This window comes from Furipterus horrens, unplaced genomic scaffold (genome assembly GCF_987537825.1).
Source record: "Furipterus horrens unplaced genomic scaffold, mFurHor1.1.pri manual_scaffold_10, whole genome shotgun sequence".
Taxonomy (NCBI): Eukaryota; Metazoa; Chordata; class Mammalia; order Chiroptera; family Furipteridae; genus Furipterus; species Furipterus horrens.
Window position 1 is genome coordinate 57,681,770 of NW_028327180.1, and position 18,858 is coordinate 57,700,627.

Below are 18,858 nucleotides of genomic sequence, written 5' to 3' on the forward strand. Positions count from 1 at the left end.
GAGCCCTGTCAGTGTGTAAACTTGACCACATCACAGCAACTGCCCTGCGCCTCAGGTTGTGATGCTGTGGAAGGAGGAGCCTCTGCTTGGGGACCTAGTGAGATTGTCATGTGAAGCCCTAGAAATTTTCCACATGGGACATGCACTGGCTTTACGAGTGAGGCATGCACCATAATCATCTTCTCTTCGACACATTACAAGGGAATTAAATGCTCATCCCCCAGAATGCATCTTCACAAGAATTTTTGTATGACACAAGGGACACCCTGGGACCCACCTGGTTTTGCATCCACTTCCCTGATGATGGGAGCATCTTCACAAGAATTTTTGTATGACACAAGGGACACCCTGGGACCCACCTGGTTTTGCATCCACTTCCCTGATGATGGGAGCATTGGTCTGAGGGTCATGGTGCGTGGAGAAGGGAGTCAGGGCCCAGGGACCCTCATACAGGGGTCTCCCCAGACAGAGAGACCTTTTAAGCCTCAGAGGATCCCGTGGGTGATGGGAGTCCACTCTTACTGCCAAGACCTGTGTCCCAGTTTCCGTGGCTGCAGTGGTACACAGATCATTGATGGTACCACACTGGCCCAAGGCACAGGACCCTTGCAGGAGCAGGAGAAGAGTGGGCGTCCTGGGAAAGCCCAGGGATGCTCAGGCCCATGCGTTGTAGCTGGTGATGTGGGATTTGTCCACAAGCAAAAGTGTGCGGTGGGGTTTAAGGGCACAGTGGTCGGGGGGATGCTTAGCTTTCCATCTCTTGGGACTGAAGACAGAAACCTATTCTGTGACATCACTGGTATAAGTAACCCAGAGATAGGCCAGAAAAGGAGGGTGAGCTACAGAGGACACAGGCAGCCTGACCATGAGCTGATCCCCAGCATGCGGTGCTGATCTGTTCCCCTCCCTAAGCCCTGCCCCCAATCCAGCACAGGGTGTGTGTCCCAGCCCAGCACTCAGCTCAGGTCCCTCCCTCCCCTCACTCCCTCTACACCAGTGGGAAGACCACAGTCTGAGCACAGACCAGTCACCTCAGCCAGTGGTTGGCTCCTGGATGGTCCCAGGTCTCCTGGGTGTGATCCTGGGTCCCCCCTGGTGGTGCTCCCTGCTCTCCTGGGCTCTTGCTCCGCCTGCATCATTGCCCCTCCTTCCCCCAGCCACCCTGAGCCTCTGCCCTTTCCCTACCTAGGGCCTGGGGTGAAACCCAATCGGGAGAGTGACAGCCAGGCTATTTTGAAGTTGGGCTGGGCTGCCTGGCCAGTGGTGGGGGCAGGGTAGGGGCGGGGCCAGCCTTCTCCAGCTGACAGCATCCGCCTGTCCTCTGTCCCTGTCCACTCTGAGGATCGGCCAGAGTGCAGGCTGCTGGGCAGGAGCCGTGTGGGTCCTGGGCCCTGAGAGGGAGGTGAGACCTGGTGGCTCCTGCCCCACCATCTGAGCCTCTGGTCTGGGTGCCACACCAAGTCCCCTGTTGAGACAGGTGAGAAGGCAGAGTGGGCAGGGGTAGGGCCATCCCATGTGTCTCCCCAGCAGGGTGGCTTGGTTGAAGGTCATGGCTCTGGGGACAGAGGAGCCTGGGGTAGTGTCTGTCTAGTGGTACTGCTCCCTGGTTGGGGGCCTAGCTCCCAGCCCCTGCCCCATCGGTGACCGGAGCTGGGCCCTCATGCACGGAGGGCACGGCCAGGCTGGGAGGCTGGGGCTGTGTGCCCCATCTCAATCTAGGGTAGTCAGGGGGCCCGTCTAGCCCTGCCCCCAGCTTGGCTGAGATGGATACCCGCTGACAGCTGGGGCTATTTTGGTCCTGTTGGCTCAGTAGTGGGGACAGCCAGAGGGGTAGTGACACCTGACTCCAGGAAAGAATTTCCCCGTGGTGAGCAGGAAGCCAGGCTCAAGGGTCTGGGGGACGAAGTTCCAGAAACTGCCCTTGACGTCTTTTCTGGAAAGTATGGGGGCAGTGGGGTGGGGAGAGAGCCAGGAGAGTTCTGCCATCCAGCTTGGGCAAACGCCCCTCCCCCAATGGGAGTCCAGGGCCATGTGAGGCGGTTGGGGAATGGCTTTGGGCAGGGGTCTTAGCCCTGGGGTGGGGCTCTGGCAGTGTCCACAGGAAGCCACCTTCCCAGGAAGGTCCTGCTGGGTCCCCCTCCTGAGGCCTGTTTCTGCCAACATGGCAAGGGAAGGAGGAGGCCACTGCCTGTGCCCCTGTGCCATGGCTGCTTTGGGTGGCCCCCTCCCCTAGTTGATCTGAACAGGGACAGCTCCTTGGGCATGTGCTTGGGGCAGCTGGCCCTGCTGACTGGTGGGGATGCCTGCCCTACAGGGCTGCAGTGGGGCTCTGAGGCTGTCGCATCTGGGTGGGCCTCCTCAGACTCCAAGGGCTCTGCCATATCAAGGGCAAGGAATGTGGGCCCTAGACAAGGAGCAGGGCATCAGCATAGTCCCCAGTGGCCTTAGAGAATCTCAGGGTCTCTGCCCACCCTTGTAAGGCCAGGGGGCACCTTGCACCCCTGGCAAGGCTGGAGCAGGTTCTCACTAAGTGTGTACAGAAATGGGAGCTCTCTCCCTGACCTTCTGGCCCCAGAGGCCCAGGCTGCAGCGCTGGCTCCCCCACCTCAGCCCCCACATGCTCACTCAGGGGCTGGAGCAGCTTCTCAGATGCCTGCTCTGGGTGTGTGGGGTGGGGGAAGATACCATGTCCTTGCTTGGGGAACCCACACACTGACTGTATGATTTGGGGTGACCACCAGGAATAGCTCAGGGTCCCAGGAGACCTGGTGTCAAAGTAATCCTTCCACAGAGGAATGCTGCAGCCAGGGGGTGTCCATGAAGGTGGGGCTTTGGTGGCTGTCTGCCCAGGCCCTCCTAGGCCCTCCTTGGCAGGCCAAGCAGGGTGGCTGATGGGGTGGGGGACAGAGGTGCTGACTGCACAGTGAGTCAGCAGGCTGGTCTGGGCTCAGCCTCCTCGAGGGGGATTAAGGGAGATTAGGTCCTGAATCACAGGGCCAGGAACAGAGGACCCAGAGACATCCTCCTATCCGCCAGTGGTGGGCAGCCCAGGCCCGGAAGATCAGAAGCTGAGTTCTTGGGATAGAGGGGGTTAAAGTGCTTGGGGCAAGCTCAGGGCCCAGTGAGGCCCACTAGGCTCTTGTTCTTACAGAAGCCCCCCACAGGGGGGCTGGGTCTCACCTCACCCACTGTGCTGGGAGCAGTGGAGGCTACCCCTGGTGGTAGGTGTCAGCATCATCTAGGGCATTTAGCACTGACGATACCAGCCTGTCTATGCAGGGTGCCCAGGTGGTGAAGCCACAGAGTGAAAGGGTCCCCTGCTGGGCACTGCCAGTGCCACCATCTTGCTTACGGTAGGCGTGGACGCTGAATCTGCAAGCCTACCTGGTGTCTACAGGTTGGGTCCAGCTAGCTGTCCTGGCTGTTCTCAGTATGGGGGCCCCTGGCTCTTCCTGGGGGAGCCTCCACTGTCTTCTGCAGGCACACTGCTGACAGCACTGCCCAGACAGTCCTGCCTCAAGCCCCGAAGGGAGGAAAGAGGAGCTCACAGCGAGGGGGCCAGGCAGCCTGGTGGGCTAAGGGCACTGTCTTGTTAGTAGGAGCTTGCCTGGCTGCAGAGTTTCCATTTCTTCCCTGTTCACTGATGACCACAATCCCCCAGGGATTGATGGCTTGGGGGACCCCAGGAGAGGTGAGGTGTACCCTGGCCCAGGGTGGCTGCAAGTGGGACAGACTTGTGCACAGAGTTCCCTGTTGTGGGCACCACTGGTCAAGAAGGCCTGAGTTGCACACAGCCCCACATGGGGCCCAACGTCTTGGGTGGGTGGGTTGGGAGAACGGGGGCAAGGGGAAGTTAAGGCGGCACATTGGGCCCAGGGATGGAGGAGAGCCTGTGATCTCTGGTGTGCCACAGTCAGAGAGAGCAGGACGGGCCAGCAGTGGGCACCCAGGCTCTGCCTAGGAGCAAAGAGCCACCCCAGCATTGAGAGCATCAGACATATGCAGACTGCAGTTTCTGGCCCCAGGAGGCAGCAGTGTGTGTGTGTGTGTGGGGGTGGGGGGACAGGATCCCTAAGGTAGTTGGAGTGGCTCAAGGGGAACACAGCAGGTCTGCTTAGCAAGGTACTGCGTGGCTGGTGCAGGAAAGGCTGGGCCACAGCATGACGCCACACCGGGAGGGGCAGCCTGGATATTGGTGTGGTGTTCTGGGACAGGAGCTGAGCCAGACCTGAGGTCAGAGCAGTGGTACTGAAGCTACGGGGAGAGGCTGGAGATGCTCACCTATTAGGAGAACCTATTTGGGGTGCAGCTAGACTCCAGATGCTCAGAAAGGCAAATCTACACTTCTGATCCACACGCCTTCTGATGTTGCCTGGGCTACAATGAGGGGCCTGTGCAGGCCTCTACTTGGGCTTAACTGGGTTCTCCAAGTGGCACTGGATGGGTGAGGGGGGCTGGTGGAACAAAGGTGGTGGGCTCTGAGTGTGCCAGAGGCTCATTTGTACTATGAACTTTCCCACCCATCTCGTAGGTCACCCCCTCTCCACCCCTTTCACAATGGATCATTCCTTATTCAGCGGCGCGCCCCGATTCCTGACCCGGCCTAAGGCCTTCGTGGTATCTGTGGGTAGGGACGCCACGCTGAGTTGCCAGATTGTGGGCAACCCCACACCGCAGGTGAGCTGGGAAAAGGACCAGCAGCCGGTGGAGGCGGGCTCTCACTTCCATCTGGCCCAGGATGGCGACCAGTACCGCCTCACTATACTGGACCTGGCGCTCCGCGACAGCGGACAGTATGTGTGCCGCGCGCGCAACGCCATCGGTGAGGCCTTCGCAGCTGTGGGCCTCCAGGTGAACGCCGAGGCCGCGTGCGCAGAGCAAGCGCCCCACTTCTTGCTGCGGCCTACATCCATCCGTGTGCGGGAGGGCGCGGAGGCCACTTTCCACTGCCGCGTGCGCGGGTCGCCACCTATGGCAGTGAGCTGGGCCAAGGACGGGAGGTGCCTGGGAGCTCCTGACACCCCACGAATGACTGTGGAGGCCAGTGGTGAGGCGAGCGCTCTGCGCATCCAGGCCGCGCAGCCGCGCGACGGTGGCACCTACACCGTGCGCGCCGAGAATCCACTGGGCACCACCAGCGCCCACGCTGCTCTTACTGTGGACGCAGACGCTGACTCGGCAGGCCCGCCTGGGTCCTCCATGGCTGTGCTCTTGGCGCACCTGCAGCGGCGGCGGGAGGCCATGCGGGCTGAGGGAGCCCCGGCCTCACCACCAGGCGCCCGCACGCGCACCTGCACGGTGACTGAGGGCAAGCATGCGCGCCTCAGCTGCTACGTGACAGGCGAGCCCAAGCCTGAGACAGTGTGGAAGAAGGATGGGCAGCTGGTGACTGAGGGCCGGCGACACATGGTGTACGAGGATGCGCAGGAAAACTTTGTGCTCAAGATTCTCTTCTGCAAGCAGTCAGACCGTGGCCTCTACACCTGCACAGCATCCAACCTCGTGGGCCAAACCTACAGCTCCGTGCTGCTTGTTGTTCGAGGTGAGCTGGGGCGCTGTGCATTTCTGCGATAGTCACTGCCCTTAAGTGCAGGTGAGGCTCCTCCTGGTCTGTCCAGTAGTGGATTCAGAGTTGGAAGTTCTGGCTGCTCTCCCTTTAACTGGCCAGCAAAATGCGGGCTTGCACGGGGAATGACCCTAGGCTAGTCCCCTTGTCTTTGTGAGTAACAAGAGTAGGGGAGAAAGTGCTTTGTCACCAGCACTCCCTCCCCATGGGAGCTGGTCAACTGTGCCCGGAGCTGAGCCTGCCCTGGACGCTAACCGGGGTCTCCCCGTTGGAGAGCAAAGGAGAGCTGAGTGCTGGGGGCCAGTGGCCGCTGTGCAGCCTGAGGCGGCTCCGGCCAGTTTGCAAGCTCCTGTTTGGGCCTGGGCAGGTGTTGGCAACAAGGCCAGGTTTCGTTGGGAGGCCCGTTTATTCTTCCCTCTTAAAACACTGGACTCTTGAGGGCTGGGGGTCCTGTCTCCAGCTTCTTAGACATATCACTGCTGTAGGATCTTGGACTGGGAGATTGGGCACGTTGAACTTCGCATGTGTGCCTCAGTTTCCTCATTCTTGCAAGGTAAATGCCCCCCACCCCATTCCGGGGGTCCCGAGGAAGCTGCATCAGGAACATGCATGTGGTGGCAGGGCCTTGGCCTGAAGCCAGCACTCAGGGAATTAGCGGTTTCTTAGATGGTCCTGGTTCTGCTGCCTACCTGCGGGACTAGTGATGGGCCTGTTCAGTGGGCTGTAGCCCTCATTGCTTCTTTTCTCTTCAATTTCTTATATTTTGGGGGAGGGCTCTTTCCTTTAGTTTCTGCCCCCTCTCCATGCTCTCTTCCCCTCCCCTCCTCAGTTCTCCCACTCCCTGCCCTGCAGCTCCTCCAACTCCTACCTCCTGCCCCTACCTCAGCACCTACTTGCCCTTAGCCTACCCTGCCCCCTGCCCCCCTTTCCCTCTCCTGACCCCACCCACCACACTCTAGGTGCCCCCACCCACATAGCCCTGTCATCCCTCTCCCTGCAGAACCCGCAGTGCCCTTCAAGACCCGATTGCAGGACCTGGAGGTGCAGGAGAAGGGGTCAGCCACGTTCTGCTGTGAGGTGCCACTGCCGGCCACACAGGCCATGTGGTACAAGGAAGACACAAGGCTGTGGGCCAGTGCCAAGTATGCCATCGAGGAGGAGGGCACAGAGCGCCGGCTGACTGTGCATAATGCCTCGGCTGATGATGATGCTGTGTACATCTGCGAGATGGCCGAGGGCAGTCGCACAGTGGCTGAGCTCGCCGTACAAGGTGGGTGCTGGGGAGCACTTGAGAGGAGATGTGGGGTGTGAGAAGGGCCCATGAGACTGGAGGGGGTGGCTGGTGAGGTCCTGTTTGACCACCCCTGGCTCTGCTCCACCCTAGGCAACCTCACCCGAAAGCTCCCAAGAAAAACCATGGTGCGAGTCGGGGACACAGCCATGTTCTGTGTAGAGCTGGCCAGGCCAGAGGGCCCTGTCTACTGGCTTTGGAACCACAAAGAGGTGGTGGCCGGAGACCGCGTGGCCATCAGCACTGAAGGCATGTGCCACACACTGACCATCTCCCAGTGCAGCCTGGAAGATGTGGGTGAGGTGGCCTTTGTGGCTGGGGACTGCCGGACATCCACCCAGTTCTGTGTGTCAGGTAAGGGCATGGGGACTGCCTCTCCAAAGGAGGAAGGGCCCCTTGCCACCATCCACTTACTGGGCCTGGTGTTGTCCCACATGTGCTCAGGAGCTTCAGGAGGGACATGGGGGTACATCAGGTTCAGGCTATGGCTCTGGTTCCTTGGACCCCAAGTCATTTGCAGGAGTTGGCTAAGTGGGAGTCTTGATAGTCTCCCATTCCACCAACCAAATTAGAAGGTGTAGATTATTCTAGAAGCACAATGTGTGTGTTGCAAGAAGCTGTCCTGCATGAACATGCCTTCTTCCTGTGGCCTGTGGTGTCTACATTGTAGACTGTGTGGCGGTTCCCTACCCCACCCATCCCCATGGGTCAGCCTTGGCTGGGGGCAGGGATGCGCCCCTGCACATGGCCTCAGTACCCTCAGGAGGGTCTCTGTACCCTGCCTCAGTCACTGTCCAGCCAAGACCCCAGTGCACTGTTGGGGTCAAGGCTGAGCATTAGAAGGTGTTTGCCCCCAGGCCTCATGGACAGCTCATGGCAGCCCTGGGCCCAATGTGGCTGCTGAAGCCAGGGCGTGCTCCCTGCTGCAACCATGGACATGGCCACAGGGTGGGGCCAGGGTCATGGGCCCACAGCCTCCCCTCAGGCCAGCCTTCCACCCCAGGCTATGGTCATTTCAGACCATCAGAGTGGTGCTCCCCAGGGACGTTGGAGATTCTGTGACCCCTTCCTCCAGAATGGTCCTGGACCTGGGGCTCGGGGAGAGGCTCCCAGTCAGTGACATGGGCCTGTGCTCTGCTCAGCCCTCAGGAAGCCACCACCGCACCCCCCTGAGGCCCCTGTAGTGAAGGCCAAGACCGAAAGTTCCGTGACTCTCAGCTGGTCCCCAGCACCCCATGGGGACCGCCCTGTTATCATTGATGGCTACCTGGTAGAGAAGAAGCGACTGGGCACCTACACCTGGAGCCGGTGCCATGAAGCTGATTGGGTGGCCACGCCTGAGCTGACTGTGGCCTGCGTGACTGAGGAGGGGGACTTCCAGTTCCGGGTGGCAGCTGTGAACAGCATTGGCCAGAGCTCCTACCTTGAGTTCCCAGGGACCATCCACCTGGGTAAGTGTGGAAAGTTCTGTTCCCTGTGGCTTCTAGTTTATGGCCTGCCATGGAAGCACCCACACCCAGAGCACAGCCCAGCCTCAGGGGGGCCACAGCGACCCACAGTGACTCACAGAGGTGGTTGCTGGGGTCCTGATGCTGTTGGAGCCTCCTCTGTGGGAATGGGAAGGGACCCTGAGATAGGACTTGAGCCCTGCTGGAACCTATCTGTGTCCACCAGCCCCAGGAGACCAGGCTGTACTGTGGCACCCTCCTGCCCTGGTTTGTGGGACCTGGAGGGGATGTTGGGTGGCTCTCACTTAATCCCCCACAGTCCTGAGTTCTGCGATCTCTGATGGTTGCTATGTGCCTGTCTGATGGGCTTCCTGGAGGAGGGGGCATTTGGGTCCAGGCTCTAGGGGAGGAGGAAGAGACGGGGGTCAGGTGCCCTTCTCCTGCCTGAAGCCTCCACCCTGCAGCCCCCCAGCTAGCTGTGAAGACGCCTCTAAAGGCGGTGAAGGCAGCAGAAGGCAGCGAGGTGACCTTCTCTTTGGATCTCACTGCGGCCTCGGGGGGCGAGTGGTTCCTGGATGGGCAGGCCCTGAAAGCCAGCAGCATGTATGTGATCCGCTGCAATGGCACCCAGCACACCCTCACCATCCGCTCCGTGCCCGCCAGCTTGCACGGGGCTGAGCTCAAGTTTGTGGCCAATGGCATCGAGAGCAGTATCCGCATGGAGGTCCAAGGTAGGGGACCCAGCCCCTGGCCCCTGGGGTCTCTCCAAGTTCTGTTTCCTTTGAGGGTGGGGCCAGAGCAGGACATGGGTCACCAGGCTCTGGGGCTCCTGGAGAGTGCTGGTGGGCTGCTGGGCACGTGGCCTGGACAAGCAGGGCCATATGGTGGGGTGGGATGAGTGAAGCAGCTTGCCCAGCCTGGTGGCTGCCCCCAGCTGCAGTGCGTGAGGGGGTGGGGGCTCCTGATGACACACAGCCTCATGTCTCTGTCTGTCTGCTCCCCTTCCCTTCTCTTCCTCCACTATGTCCACTCTTCCTCTGCCCACTTTCTCTCTGTATACTTCTTCCTCTCCCTCTAACCATACCCCCTCCCTCTACACCCTCTTTCCACCTGTGGGGGCTCCCAGTGGCCCCAGGGCTGACCACCAAATGTCCAGCAGCAGTTCAGGAGGTGCTGGCCCGGTTGCATGAGGAGGCGCAGCTCCTGGCTGAGCTGTCGGACCAGGCGGCGGCTGTGACATGGCTCAAGGATGGCCGAGCGCTACCCCCAGGCCCCAAGTACCAGGTGCAGGCTTCGGCAGGGCAGCAAGCACTGCTGGTGAGGGATGTGGCGCAAGATGACGCCGGCCTGTACGAGTGTGTCAGCCGTGGGGGCCGCATCGCTTACCACCTGTCCGTGCAAGGTGTGTGTGTGTCCATATGTCTCTGTGTCCTCCTGGCTGTTGCCTCAGCCACAACATTCTGTGCCCCAGCTCTGGGCAGGCTTGAGGGGGTCAGGGCAGTGAGAGCTGATATTCTTTGTCGGGGAGTCAGATGGGGGCTAGGCTCAGGGGACTCCATGGGGACAGTGGGGGCAGGGTTCTGTTTGGTAGAGGAAGTCCTAATAGTTTGTGGCTGGCTGGAAGTCAGCAGCTGGCCCTGTCTGAAGGAGCTCCTGGTTTGGGCTGAGCCAGGGTTCCACGTGGTCCTGAAGCCCCTTGCACCTGCATGGCGAGTGTGTGGGCATGCCCTCAGTTGAAGCTCTTCCTGCCCCTAACCCCTGCTGCCCTTGCAGGCCTCACACCCTTTCTGCACGAGGACTCGGCCAGTGGCTGCGTGGACACAGTGGCTGGGGGCCCAGCCCATTTTGAGTGTGAGACTGTGGAGGCCCATGTGCCCGTGCGCTGGTTCAAGGATGGCGTGGAGCTCAGCCAGTCCTGCTCACGCTTCTCTCAGGAGGACATGGGCACACGACACCGGCTGGTGGCTGACTCGGTCACCCGGCAGGACGAGGGCACCTATTCATGCCGCGTGGGTGAGCACTCCGTGGATTTCCGGCTACGTGTCTGTGGTGAGCAAGCTATTTCCAGGCTTGGTGGGTGGCACCCAGGTGCAGCTGCACCTGGCTCCAGCACTTACCTGTGGGGCCTCTGACTGTGCTTCCCTCTCTGTCCCCAGAGCCTACAGTGGTGTTTGCCAAGGAGCAGCCGGCACACAGTCAGGTGCAGGCCGTGGCAGGGGCCATCGCCACGCTGAGCTGCGAGGTGGCCCAGGCCCAGACGCAGGTGACGTGGTACAAGAATGGCAAGAAGCTGAGTGGGACCTCGAAAGTGCACGTGGAGGCCACAGGCTGCACCCGGAGGCTGGTGCTGCAGCAGGCACGGAAGGCGGACAGTGGCGAGTACAGCTGTGAGGCCGGGGGCCAGAAGGTTACCTTCCACCTGAATGTCACAGGTCAGCTTGGGAACAGGCCTGGAGAAGTTCTTCTGTGTATGGGGGGCAGCACCCAGCAGCCTTGTCAGGGGCCTGTTCAGTCAGTTATTGTGGGCTGGGACAGCAGGAGCCAGCCTGGTCTTATTTGGGCATCCGATGTTCCTGTTAGGGCAGCTCCTGTGGATGGGCTAGTGGGGGTGACAGGCCTCTCCATCTGTGACATAGGCTGAGCTCACTCCTCCATTTGAGACCCCAGTCTCTCCTTGTGACACTTCACCCACAATTCCTTTTCTCCATGTGGACAGTCTGGGCTCACGCATATGACAGCTGGGTTCCCTCAGGGACAGGAGATGCTACAAGGCTCATTAATATCTGTTTTCAGCCATCCCAGAATGTTACCTCCTCTGTGTCCTATTGTGTAAAGCCAGTGTGAGGCCAACCCCATACCAAGGGGGTGGCTCATTGGGGACCACATCCAAGTCTTTCACAGGGACACCCAGGGACTCAGGCTCTGTCTGTCCCTAACCTCTGCCATCCTGAGCATGTTAACCTTTTTCTTTCGGATACTTATTACCTCATGTTCACAAGATGGCCTTGGCCGCTCCAGCTGTCAAGGGCTGTTTTTCAATTTTTTGTTTTTGTTTTTTCCTGTTGTGCAACAAATGATCACAAACTCAGTGGCTTAAAGCAATGCCATTGATTAGCTCATAGTTCTGTAGGCGAGAATTCCGGGTGTGGTGTGGCTGGCTTCTCTGCTCAGGGTCTCAAAGTCTTGAATCCACATGCACTGGCTGAGCACCCTGGGATCCCCTCCAAGCTCATCCAAGTTGTGGGCAAATTTCTTTCCTTGTGGTTCTGGGTCTGGGGCTGTTTCCTGGCTGGCTGGGGGCTGTTTTTGGTCCTTTACCATATGGCCCCTCATCTTTAGGCCAGCTGTGGAGAATCCCCCTGTATCCAATCACTCTCATGAATTTGGCCAGGAAAAGCCCTTCCCTTTCAGGGCTCACCTGATTAGATCCGTGCCACCCCTCACAGGGTCATCTCCCTTTTGATGAATTAAGAGTCAGCTGACCTGGGACCTAAATTCCTTCTGCAGAATCCCTTCACAGCAGTGCACACAGGGATTAGCGCACTTGGTGGACTAGCCAGGAGAACCTGGGTGCATACACTGGGGTAGGGATCTTGGGGCATTTCTATGTGGCACAGAGCATCACCTGCCTTATCTTCTGTTTAGAAGGCAGGTACTCTCCTCTCTTGAGAGCCTGAAGCGAATTTTCTCTTGTGCCTCCTGCTAGATGTGGGTCCCACAGCCACACACTGCTCCAGGCAGCCAGGGAAGTGAGTTTCAGACCTTCCTGCCTTGGCAGCAGGACATCGAGGCTGGAGGAGGTGGGTCTGCTGAGGGGATTGTGCTGCAGGCTGGCCACACCCACACCAGGGTGGTCAGGCCCTTCAGTGCTGGCTGTGAAGGGGTCAGACCTCACTTGTGCCTCTTAGTAGCTGGGTGACCTTGTCCAAGCTGTCAATGCTGTGTCTCCTTGAAATTTACAACCATCCGGAAACTTGGAATGTGGCCTGATGTAGAAGTAGGGTCTTTGGAGATACAAGGTAAGGTTGGAGATGAGATGATCCTGGGTTAGGAAAGCCCTGAATCCACTGACAGGGGTCCTTCTACAGCAAGAGAGGGGAGATCTGAGACACACACAGGGAGATGGCCATGTGACAAGAGGCAGAGATGGGATGATGTGGCCACAAGCCCAGGGATGCTGAGGGCACCAGCAGCTGGAAAGAGCAGGAAAGACACTCTCTTGGGGCCTCCAGATGGAGCAAGCCCTGTGGCATCTTGATCTTGGACTCCTGGCCTCCAGACCTGGAGAGTATAAATTCCTGTTGTTTTAAGCCCCATGTGCGGGCGTATTTCCTAACTGCCCCAGGACCTCTCATAGTTACCTTCTGTTCCTCAGTTTTCTCATCTGTGAAGTGGGTGGTAATAGAGCTTCCAGGGCTGTGCTGAAGGACTGCCCCATAAGTTCGTCCCTACTGCCCTGCCATGGCACTGTGAATTCTGGCCGCTGGACTGGGTTCTGGGAATGAGCTTGCTTGGTGGGGCAGAGGCCCAGGAAGTGGGCCATTATGTTGGGTTCTGAAGGATAAAACCAAGTGCGTGGGGCAGGCGGCACGTCAGGGAGAATGCGTGCATCAGGGTGTCCAGGAAGTTATGGATGGCAGCAGCTGGCTGTGTGTGAGGGTCGGGCAGAAGGCTGAGCAGGAACCTGTGCGGGTTTATTAAGGCCAAGCTTTTGATACCATGGTTTTTCCTTAGGATACACTACTCAAAACTGGGGCACAGAGGCCTGCATGTTCACAGGCCCACAGGCTTAGTTCTGTTTATGCGCAGAGAGGTGGTGCTGTCACACCTGGGCCAGAGACTTCCTCGTGGGGGGCCGGAAGCCCCACAGGCCACCAGGGCTTCATCCAAAACAGGTGTTTTTGCATAGAGTTTTCTTTCAGTTGAGTTCTTGAAAAATTTTAAGATGCATCTCTAAGCCCTCCCTAGCAATGAGATCTATGCAGCTTGCATCAGACTGTTCTCAGGGTTTATTTATAGTCTATTCTGTTCCATTGATCTATGTGTCTGTTTTTGTGCCAATACCATACTGTTTTAATTATTACAGCTTTGTAGTATAGTTTGAAATCGGAGCGTGTGAGGCCTCTAACTTTGTTCTTTCTCATTCATGGTTGGCTATTCATGGTCTTTTTTGGTTCCATATAAACTTTAGGATTATTTGTTCTAGTTCTGAGAAGAATGTAATTGATATTTTGATAAGAATTGCATTGAATTTGTACATTGCTTTGAGTAGTATGGACATTTTAACAATATTAATCCTTTCTATCCATGAGCATGATATGTCACTCCATTTATTTGTGACTTTAATTTCTTTCTTCAATGTCTTACAGTTTTCAGAGTATAGGTGTTTTACCTCCTTGGTTAAATTTATTTCTAGGCATTTTATTTTTTTGATGCAATTGTAAATGGGATTGTTTGCTTAATTTCTCCTTCTGATTGTTCATTAGTGTATAGGAATGTGATGGATATCTGTATATGAATTTTATATCCTGTTACTTTACTGAATTCTTTTTATTAATTCTATTAACTTTTTAGTGGAATCTTTAGGGTTTTCTATATATAGTATCATGTCATCTGCAAATTGTGACAGTTTTACTTCTTCCATTCCATTCTGGATGACTTTTACTTCTTCTTCTTTTGTGATTGCTGTGGTGAGGTCTTCTAGTATTATGTTGAACAAGAGTGGTGAAAACAGACATCCCTGTCTTATTCCCAATCTTAGAGGAAAGTTTTCAGTTTTTTATCACTGAGTGTGATGTTAGCTGTGGAATTGTCATATATAGCCTTTATCAAGTTGGGGTAAGTTTTCTCTGTACCCACTTTGTTGAGAGCTTTTATCTTAAATTGATGTTGAATTTTGTTAAATGCTTTTTCTGCATCTATTGAGATAATCATATAATTTTCATCGTTGGTTTTGTTGGAGTGATGAATCACATTTATTGTTTTGTGGCTGTTGAACCTCCCTTGCATCTCTGGTGTAAATCTCACTTGTGTTAGGTTTGGCTAAAGTGAGAGGAGAAATTACAGGAGAACAGGCCATGAGTCTAAAAGATTTATTTGTCCACCTGCACAAGTGGGCTGAGACCTTGAGGTGTCAGCAGCAAACAAAGAAAGGCAGGGTTTTTTAAAAGGGATAAGGGGGAAGGGAATTGAAGGGACTCTCTGTAGATGGATTTTGGGGAGTTGGCCTTGGGAACAGAGAGGCCTACTAAAACAGAAAAGTTACTAAGTTATTGCTGGCAGGCTATGATATCTTTGAGGGACACAGGCCTTACCAGCAGGCTAAGATATCTCTGAAGGACACAGGCTTTCACTGGTGTCACCAGTTACTGTGGGGGCAGCAGATTTGTTGGCGGTTAGGTAGTCCCTGACACCAGCAGTTATTGTGGGGGCTTTGCTAAAACCAGACCTGGATTCTCAGAACCCAGGTCTTACGCCTAAGAACTTGATCATGGTGTATGATTCTTTTAATGTACCTTTCAATTCAGTTTGCTAATGTTTTGTTGAGAATTTGGGCACCTATGTTCATCAGGGATATTGGATTGTAATTCTTTCTTTCCTATGGTGTTTTTGTCTGGTTTGGGTATTAGGGTAAGCAGTTTGAAAGAGTTCCTTCCCCTTTAATTTTTTTGGAATAATTTGGGAAGAATAGGTAATAATAATTCTTTTAATGTGTGGTAGGATTCACCTGTGAAGCTGTCTGGTCCTGGGCTTTTGTTTGTTGGGAATTTTAAAATTACTTCTTCAATTTCATTGCCACTAATTGGTCTGTTCACATTCTGTTTCTTACTGGTTTAATCTTGGAAGGTTGTGTGTTTTCTAGAAATTTATCCATTTCTTCTAGCTTGCCCAATTTGTTGGCATATAATTGTTTATAATATTCTTTTATGATCCTTTATATTTCTGTGGTGTCAGTTGTAACCCCTCCTCTTTTTTTTTTTATCTTTTTTTTTTATTATTGATTATATTGTTACAACAGTTCCAATTTTCTCCCCCTTGCTCCCCTCCACCCAGCACCCCCCTCCCCCAGCAATCCCCCCCCAAGTCCATACCCCTGGTTCGTAAAAATTAACTGTCCCCCCCTCTCAAATATTAGGACCCTTTGTAATCTTGTAAAGGACAATGGGCGAAGGTCTCAAGCTCCTCTAGCTGCTTCAAGCTGGACATGGTCGTCGTCCTACCTACCCTTGGGTCCAGAAATCCCTAATAAGAGTGGGAGTGTGGAGGGTAACCCCTCCTCTTTCATTTCTGATTTTTCCATTATCTTGCTCTTTTCTGCTTGATGAATCTTTTTTTTTTTAAATTTTATTTTTTGTTATTCAATTACAGTTGTCCCATTTTTCCCCCATTGCTCCCCCCTCCCAGCCCATCCCTTCTCCCACAATTATATCCCTCCCCGTTGTCCATGTCCATGAGTCATTCATATACGTTCCTTGACTAGACCCTTCCCTTACTTATCCCACTTCTCTCCCTCCCCCCTACTGACTACTATTCTAGTCTTTGCCTATTTAGTTCGTTTGTTTGTGTTGCTCTTTAGTTTCCTGTATTGGGTGATATCATATGGTATTTTGCTTTCTTTGCCTGGCTTATTTCACTAAGCATAATTCTCTCTAATTCCATCCATGTTGTCGATGAATCTTGATAGAGGCTTCTCAATTTTATTTATCCTTTCAAATAACCAGGTCTTAGTTTCATTAATCTTTTCTATTGTTTTCCTATTTTCTATTTTATTTATTTATGCTCTGATTTTTATTATTTCCTTTTTTTAAAAACTTATTTTGGGTCTTGTTTGTTCCTCTTTTTAGTAGTTTACTTAGGTGTAAATTTAGATTGTTTATTTGGCAGTTTTCCTGCCTTTTGAGGTAGGCCTTTAAAGCTATAAACTTTCCTTTTATAACTTCTTTTGCTGCATCCCAAAATTTTGTAAGGTTGTGTTTTCATTTCCATTTCTTTCAAGGTGGTTTTTGATGTTGTTTCATCTCCATAAATTTGTATTTTTTTTTTTTTCAGTTTTCTTCCATTGGTTGATTTTTAGTTTTGTGCCATTGTGATGAGAAATATGCTTGATATAATTTTAATCTTCTGGAGTTTATTGAGGTTTGTTTTGTGATCTATCCTGGAAAATGTTCCGTGTGCATTTGAGAAAAATGTGTAACCTTCACTTTTTTGGATAAAATGCCCTATAAATGTCTATCAAGTCAAACTATCTAATGTGTTTTTTAAGTATTTTATTGATTATGTTGTTAAAATAGCCCCAACATTTTTTTCCCTTTGCTCCCCTCTGCCCAGTACCCTCCTTCCCCCAGCAATCCCACCCCCCTTAGTTTATGTCCATGGGTCATGTTATAAATTCTTTGGCTTCATCATTTTCTATATTATTCTTAACTTCCCCCTGTCTACTTTGTGTCAACCAATTATGCTTCTTAATCTCTGCACCATTTCCCCATTTCTCTCCCTTCCCCCTCCCAGCTGATAACCCTCCAAATGATCACCACACCTATGATTCTGTTCCTTTTCTGATCTGCTTCATTGGATTTTGTTTTTATTTTTTAGATTCAGTTGTTGATAGTTGTGAGTTTGTTGTCATTTTATTGTTCATAGTGTTGATCTTCTTCTTCTTAAATAAGTCCCTTTAATATTTCATATAATAATGGCGTGGTGATGATGAACTTCTTTAGCTTTACCTTGTCTGGGAAGCACTTCATCTGCCCTTCCATTCTAAAGGATAGCTTTGCTGGATAGAGTAGTCTTGGTTGTAGGTCCTTACTCTTCATCACATTGAATACTTCTTGCAAGTCACTTCTTGCCTGCCTAGTTTCTTTTGAGAAATTAGCTGATAGTCTTATAGGCACCTCTTAGTAGGTAACTCTATGCTTTTCTCTTGCTGCTTTTAAGATTCTCTCTTTATCCTTAACCTTTGGCATTTTAATTATGATGTGTCTTGGCGTGGCCTTGTTTGGGACGCTATGTGCTTCCTGGACTTCTGTGTCTATTTCCTTCACCAACTTTGAGAAGCTTTCCTTCATTTTTTTTCATATAAGCTTTTGATTTTTCGCTCTTTCTCTTCTCCTTCTGGCACCACTATGATTTGGATGTTGGCACGTTTAAAGTAATTCCAGAGGTTCCTAAGCCTCTGCTCATTTTTTTCAATTCTTGTTTCCTCATTCTGTACAAATCATTTATTTGAACCCGGGTTTCCTTCCCTTCACCATTGGTTTTGTGTGGATTTTTCTCATTTCATTCAGCATACCCTTCACATCTTCCCTTATGCGTTTGCCATACTTAAGCATATCTGTCAAGCCTGTGAGTATCATTATCATTAGTGTTTTGAACTGTGTGTCTGTTAGGTTGGCTATCTCCTTTTTGCTTAGTTCCCACTGGAACCTTGATCTGTTCCCTTTTTTTTTAAGTATATTTTATTGATTATATTGTTACAACAGTTCCAATTTTTTCCCCTTTGCTCCCCTCCACCCAGCAGCCCCCTCCGCCAGCAATAGCCTCCTCCAGTCCATGCCCATGGGTCATAAATACAAGCTCTCCCACTTCACTCTTTCATATATTCTTCTTCTTTTAAAAAAAAACTAATTAATTAATTAATTAGATCTGTTCTCTCTTTTGGGCCATACTTCTCTGTCTCCTCATCTTGACATGCTCCTATGTTTTTTTGCCTCTGTGTCTTAGGTAGAGCTGTTGCATCTGTTACATTATAAGGGGTGGAGCCTTAGGTATTCATCAGTATGGGTTACCTGTTTAACCATATTGTGGTGCTTTATGTGGGGGAGGGAGGGGTCTGAGAGGGAACAATGCTGCTTGCTCAACACTTGCTCCCTTTCCATGCACTTCTCCCACTTCTGTATGGGATTGGCACCTCTCTAGCTGTTGCCCTGGCCGTCGTTCCCAGAGTGGGTGGGTCTATGGATGTTCTAGGACCAGGGGTCCCTAGAACTTTAAAAAAGCGGACTCTGCTGAGAGACCGGCAGGTTCTTCCTCTGTCCCAACCCCCATTAGTTTGCATAGTCAGAAGAAATGAGGCTTTATTTTTCCCGGAGCTGGAACCATGAGCTGTGCGGTTTGGTCTGGTGCTGGGAGTGCTCCCCAGGTGTCCATCCCTACTTAAAAAAAAAAAAATTATAAAACATTCTCATACTTTATTAATCTAACAACATCCAAGATATTCCCATAGATACCAAATCGATGTCACAACTCTACATATTCAAATTCTCAGAGGTTTGATAATCAGTCAAATATTGTCATATTTTCCAATGGCCCAAATTGGTTCTTAAGAGCTAAACTAACCAAAATAATAAAGAAAAATGTTTTAGCTATTTGGTATACTACATTATCCTCTAGTATAGGCAAAAGGAAATCTTTCATTACAAGTTAATTTTAAGTTTAAAAATTTTAGGAATTTCTTCTCTGCTTATTTTTGGATTGTGCCGTTTGCTTTCACCTGATTTTAATCATGCAATATATATCCTGGTTTTCCAGAAACAGTTCTGATGTATGGTTATTGA

At 52.7% G+C, this 18,858-nt stretch overlaps 1 protein-coding gene across 1 annotated transcript in view; it reads left to right on the forward strand.

Moving 5' to 3' along the window:
• Nucleotides 1-1,335: 1,335 nt before the first annotated feature.
• The window catches only part of OBSCN (obscurin, cytoskeletal calmodulin and titin-interacting RhoGEF), a 194,839-nt gene continuing 177,316 nt past the window's right edge, over nucleotides 1,336-18,858 (forward strand). The window contains exons 1-8 of the mRNA XM_090290222.1: nucleotides 1,336-1,477; nucleotides 4,532-5,542; nucleotides 6,567-6,836; nucleotides 6,951-7,211; nucleotides 8,000-8,308; nucleotides 8,770-9,036; nucleotides 9,432-9,707; nucleotides 10,079-10,354. Coding sequence (XP_090146348.1) covers nucleotides 4,558-5,542; nucleotides 6,567-6,836; nucleotides 6,951-7,211; nucleotides 8,000-8,308; nucleotides 8,770-9,036; nucleotides 9,432-9,707; nucleotides 10,079-10,354 — 2,644 coding nt within the window. The 5' untranslated portion in view covers nucleotides 1,336-1,477; nucleotides 4,532-4,557. The remainder of the gene's footprint in view (nucleotides 1,478-4,531; nucleotides 5,543-6,566; nucleotides 6,837-6,950; nucleotides 7,212-7,999; nucleotides 8,309-8,769; nucleotides 9,037-9,431; nucleotides 9,708-10,078; nucleotides 10,355-18,858) is intronic.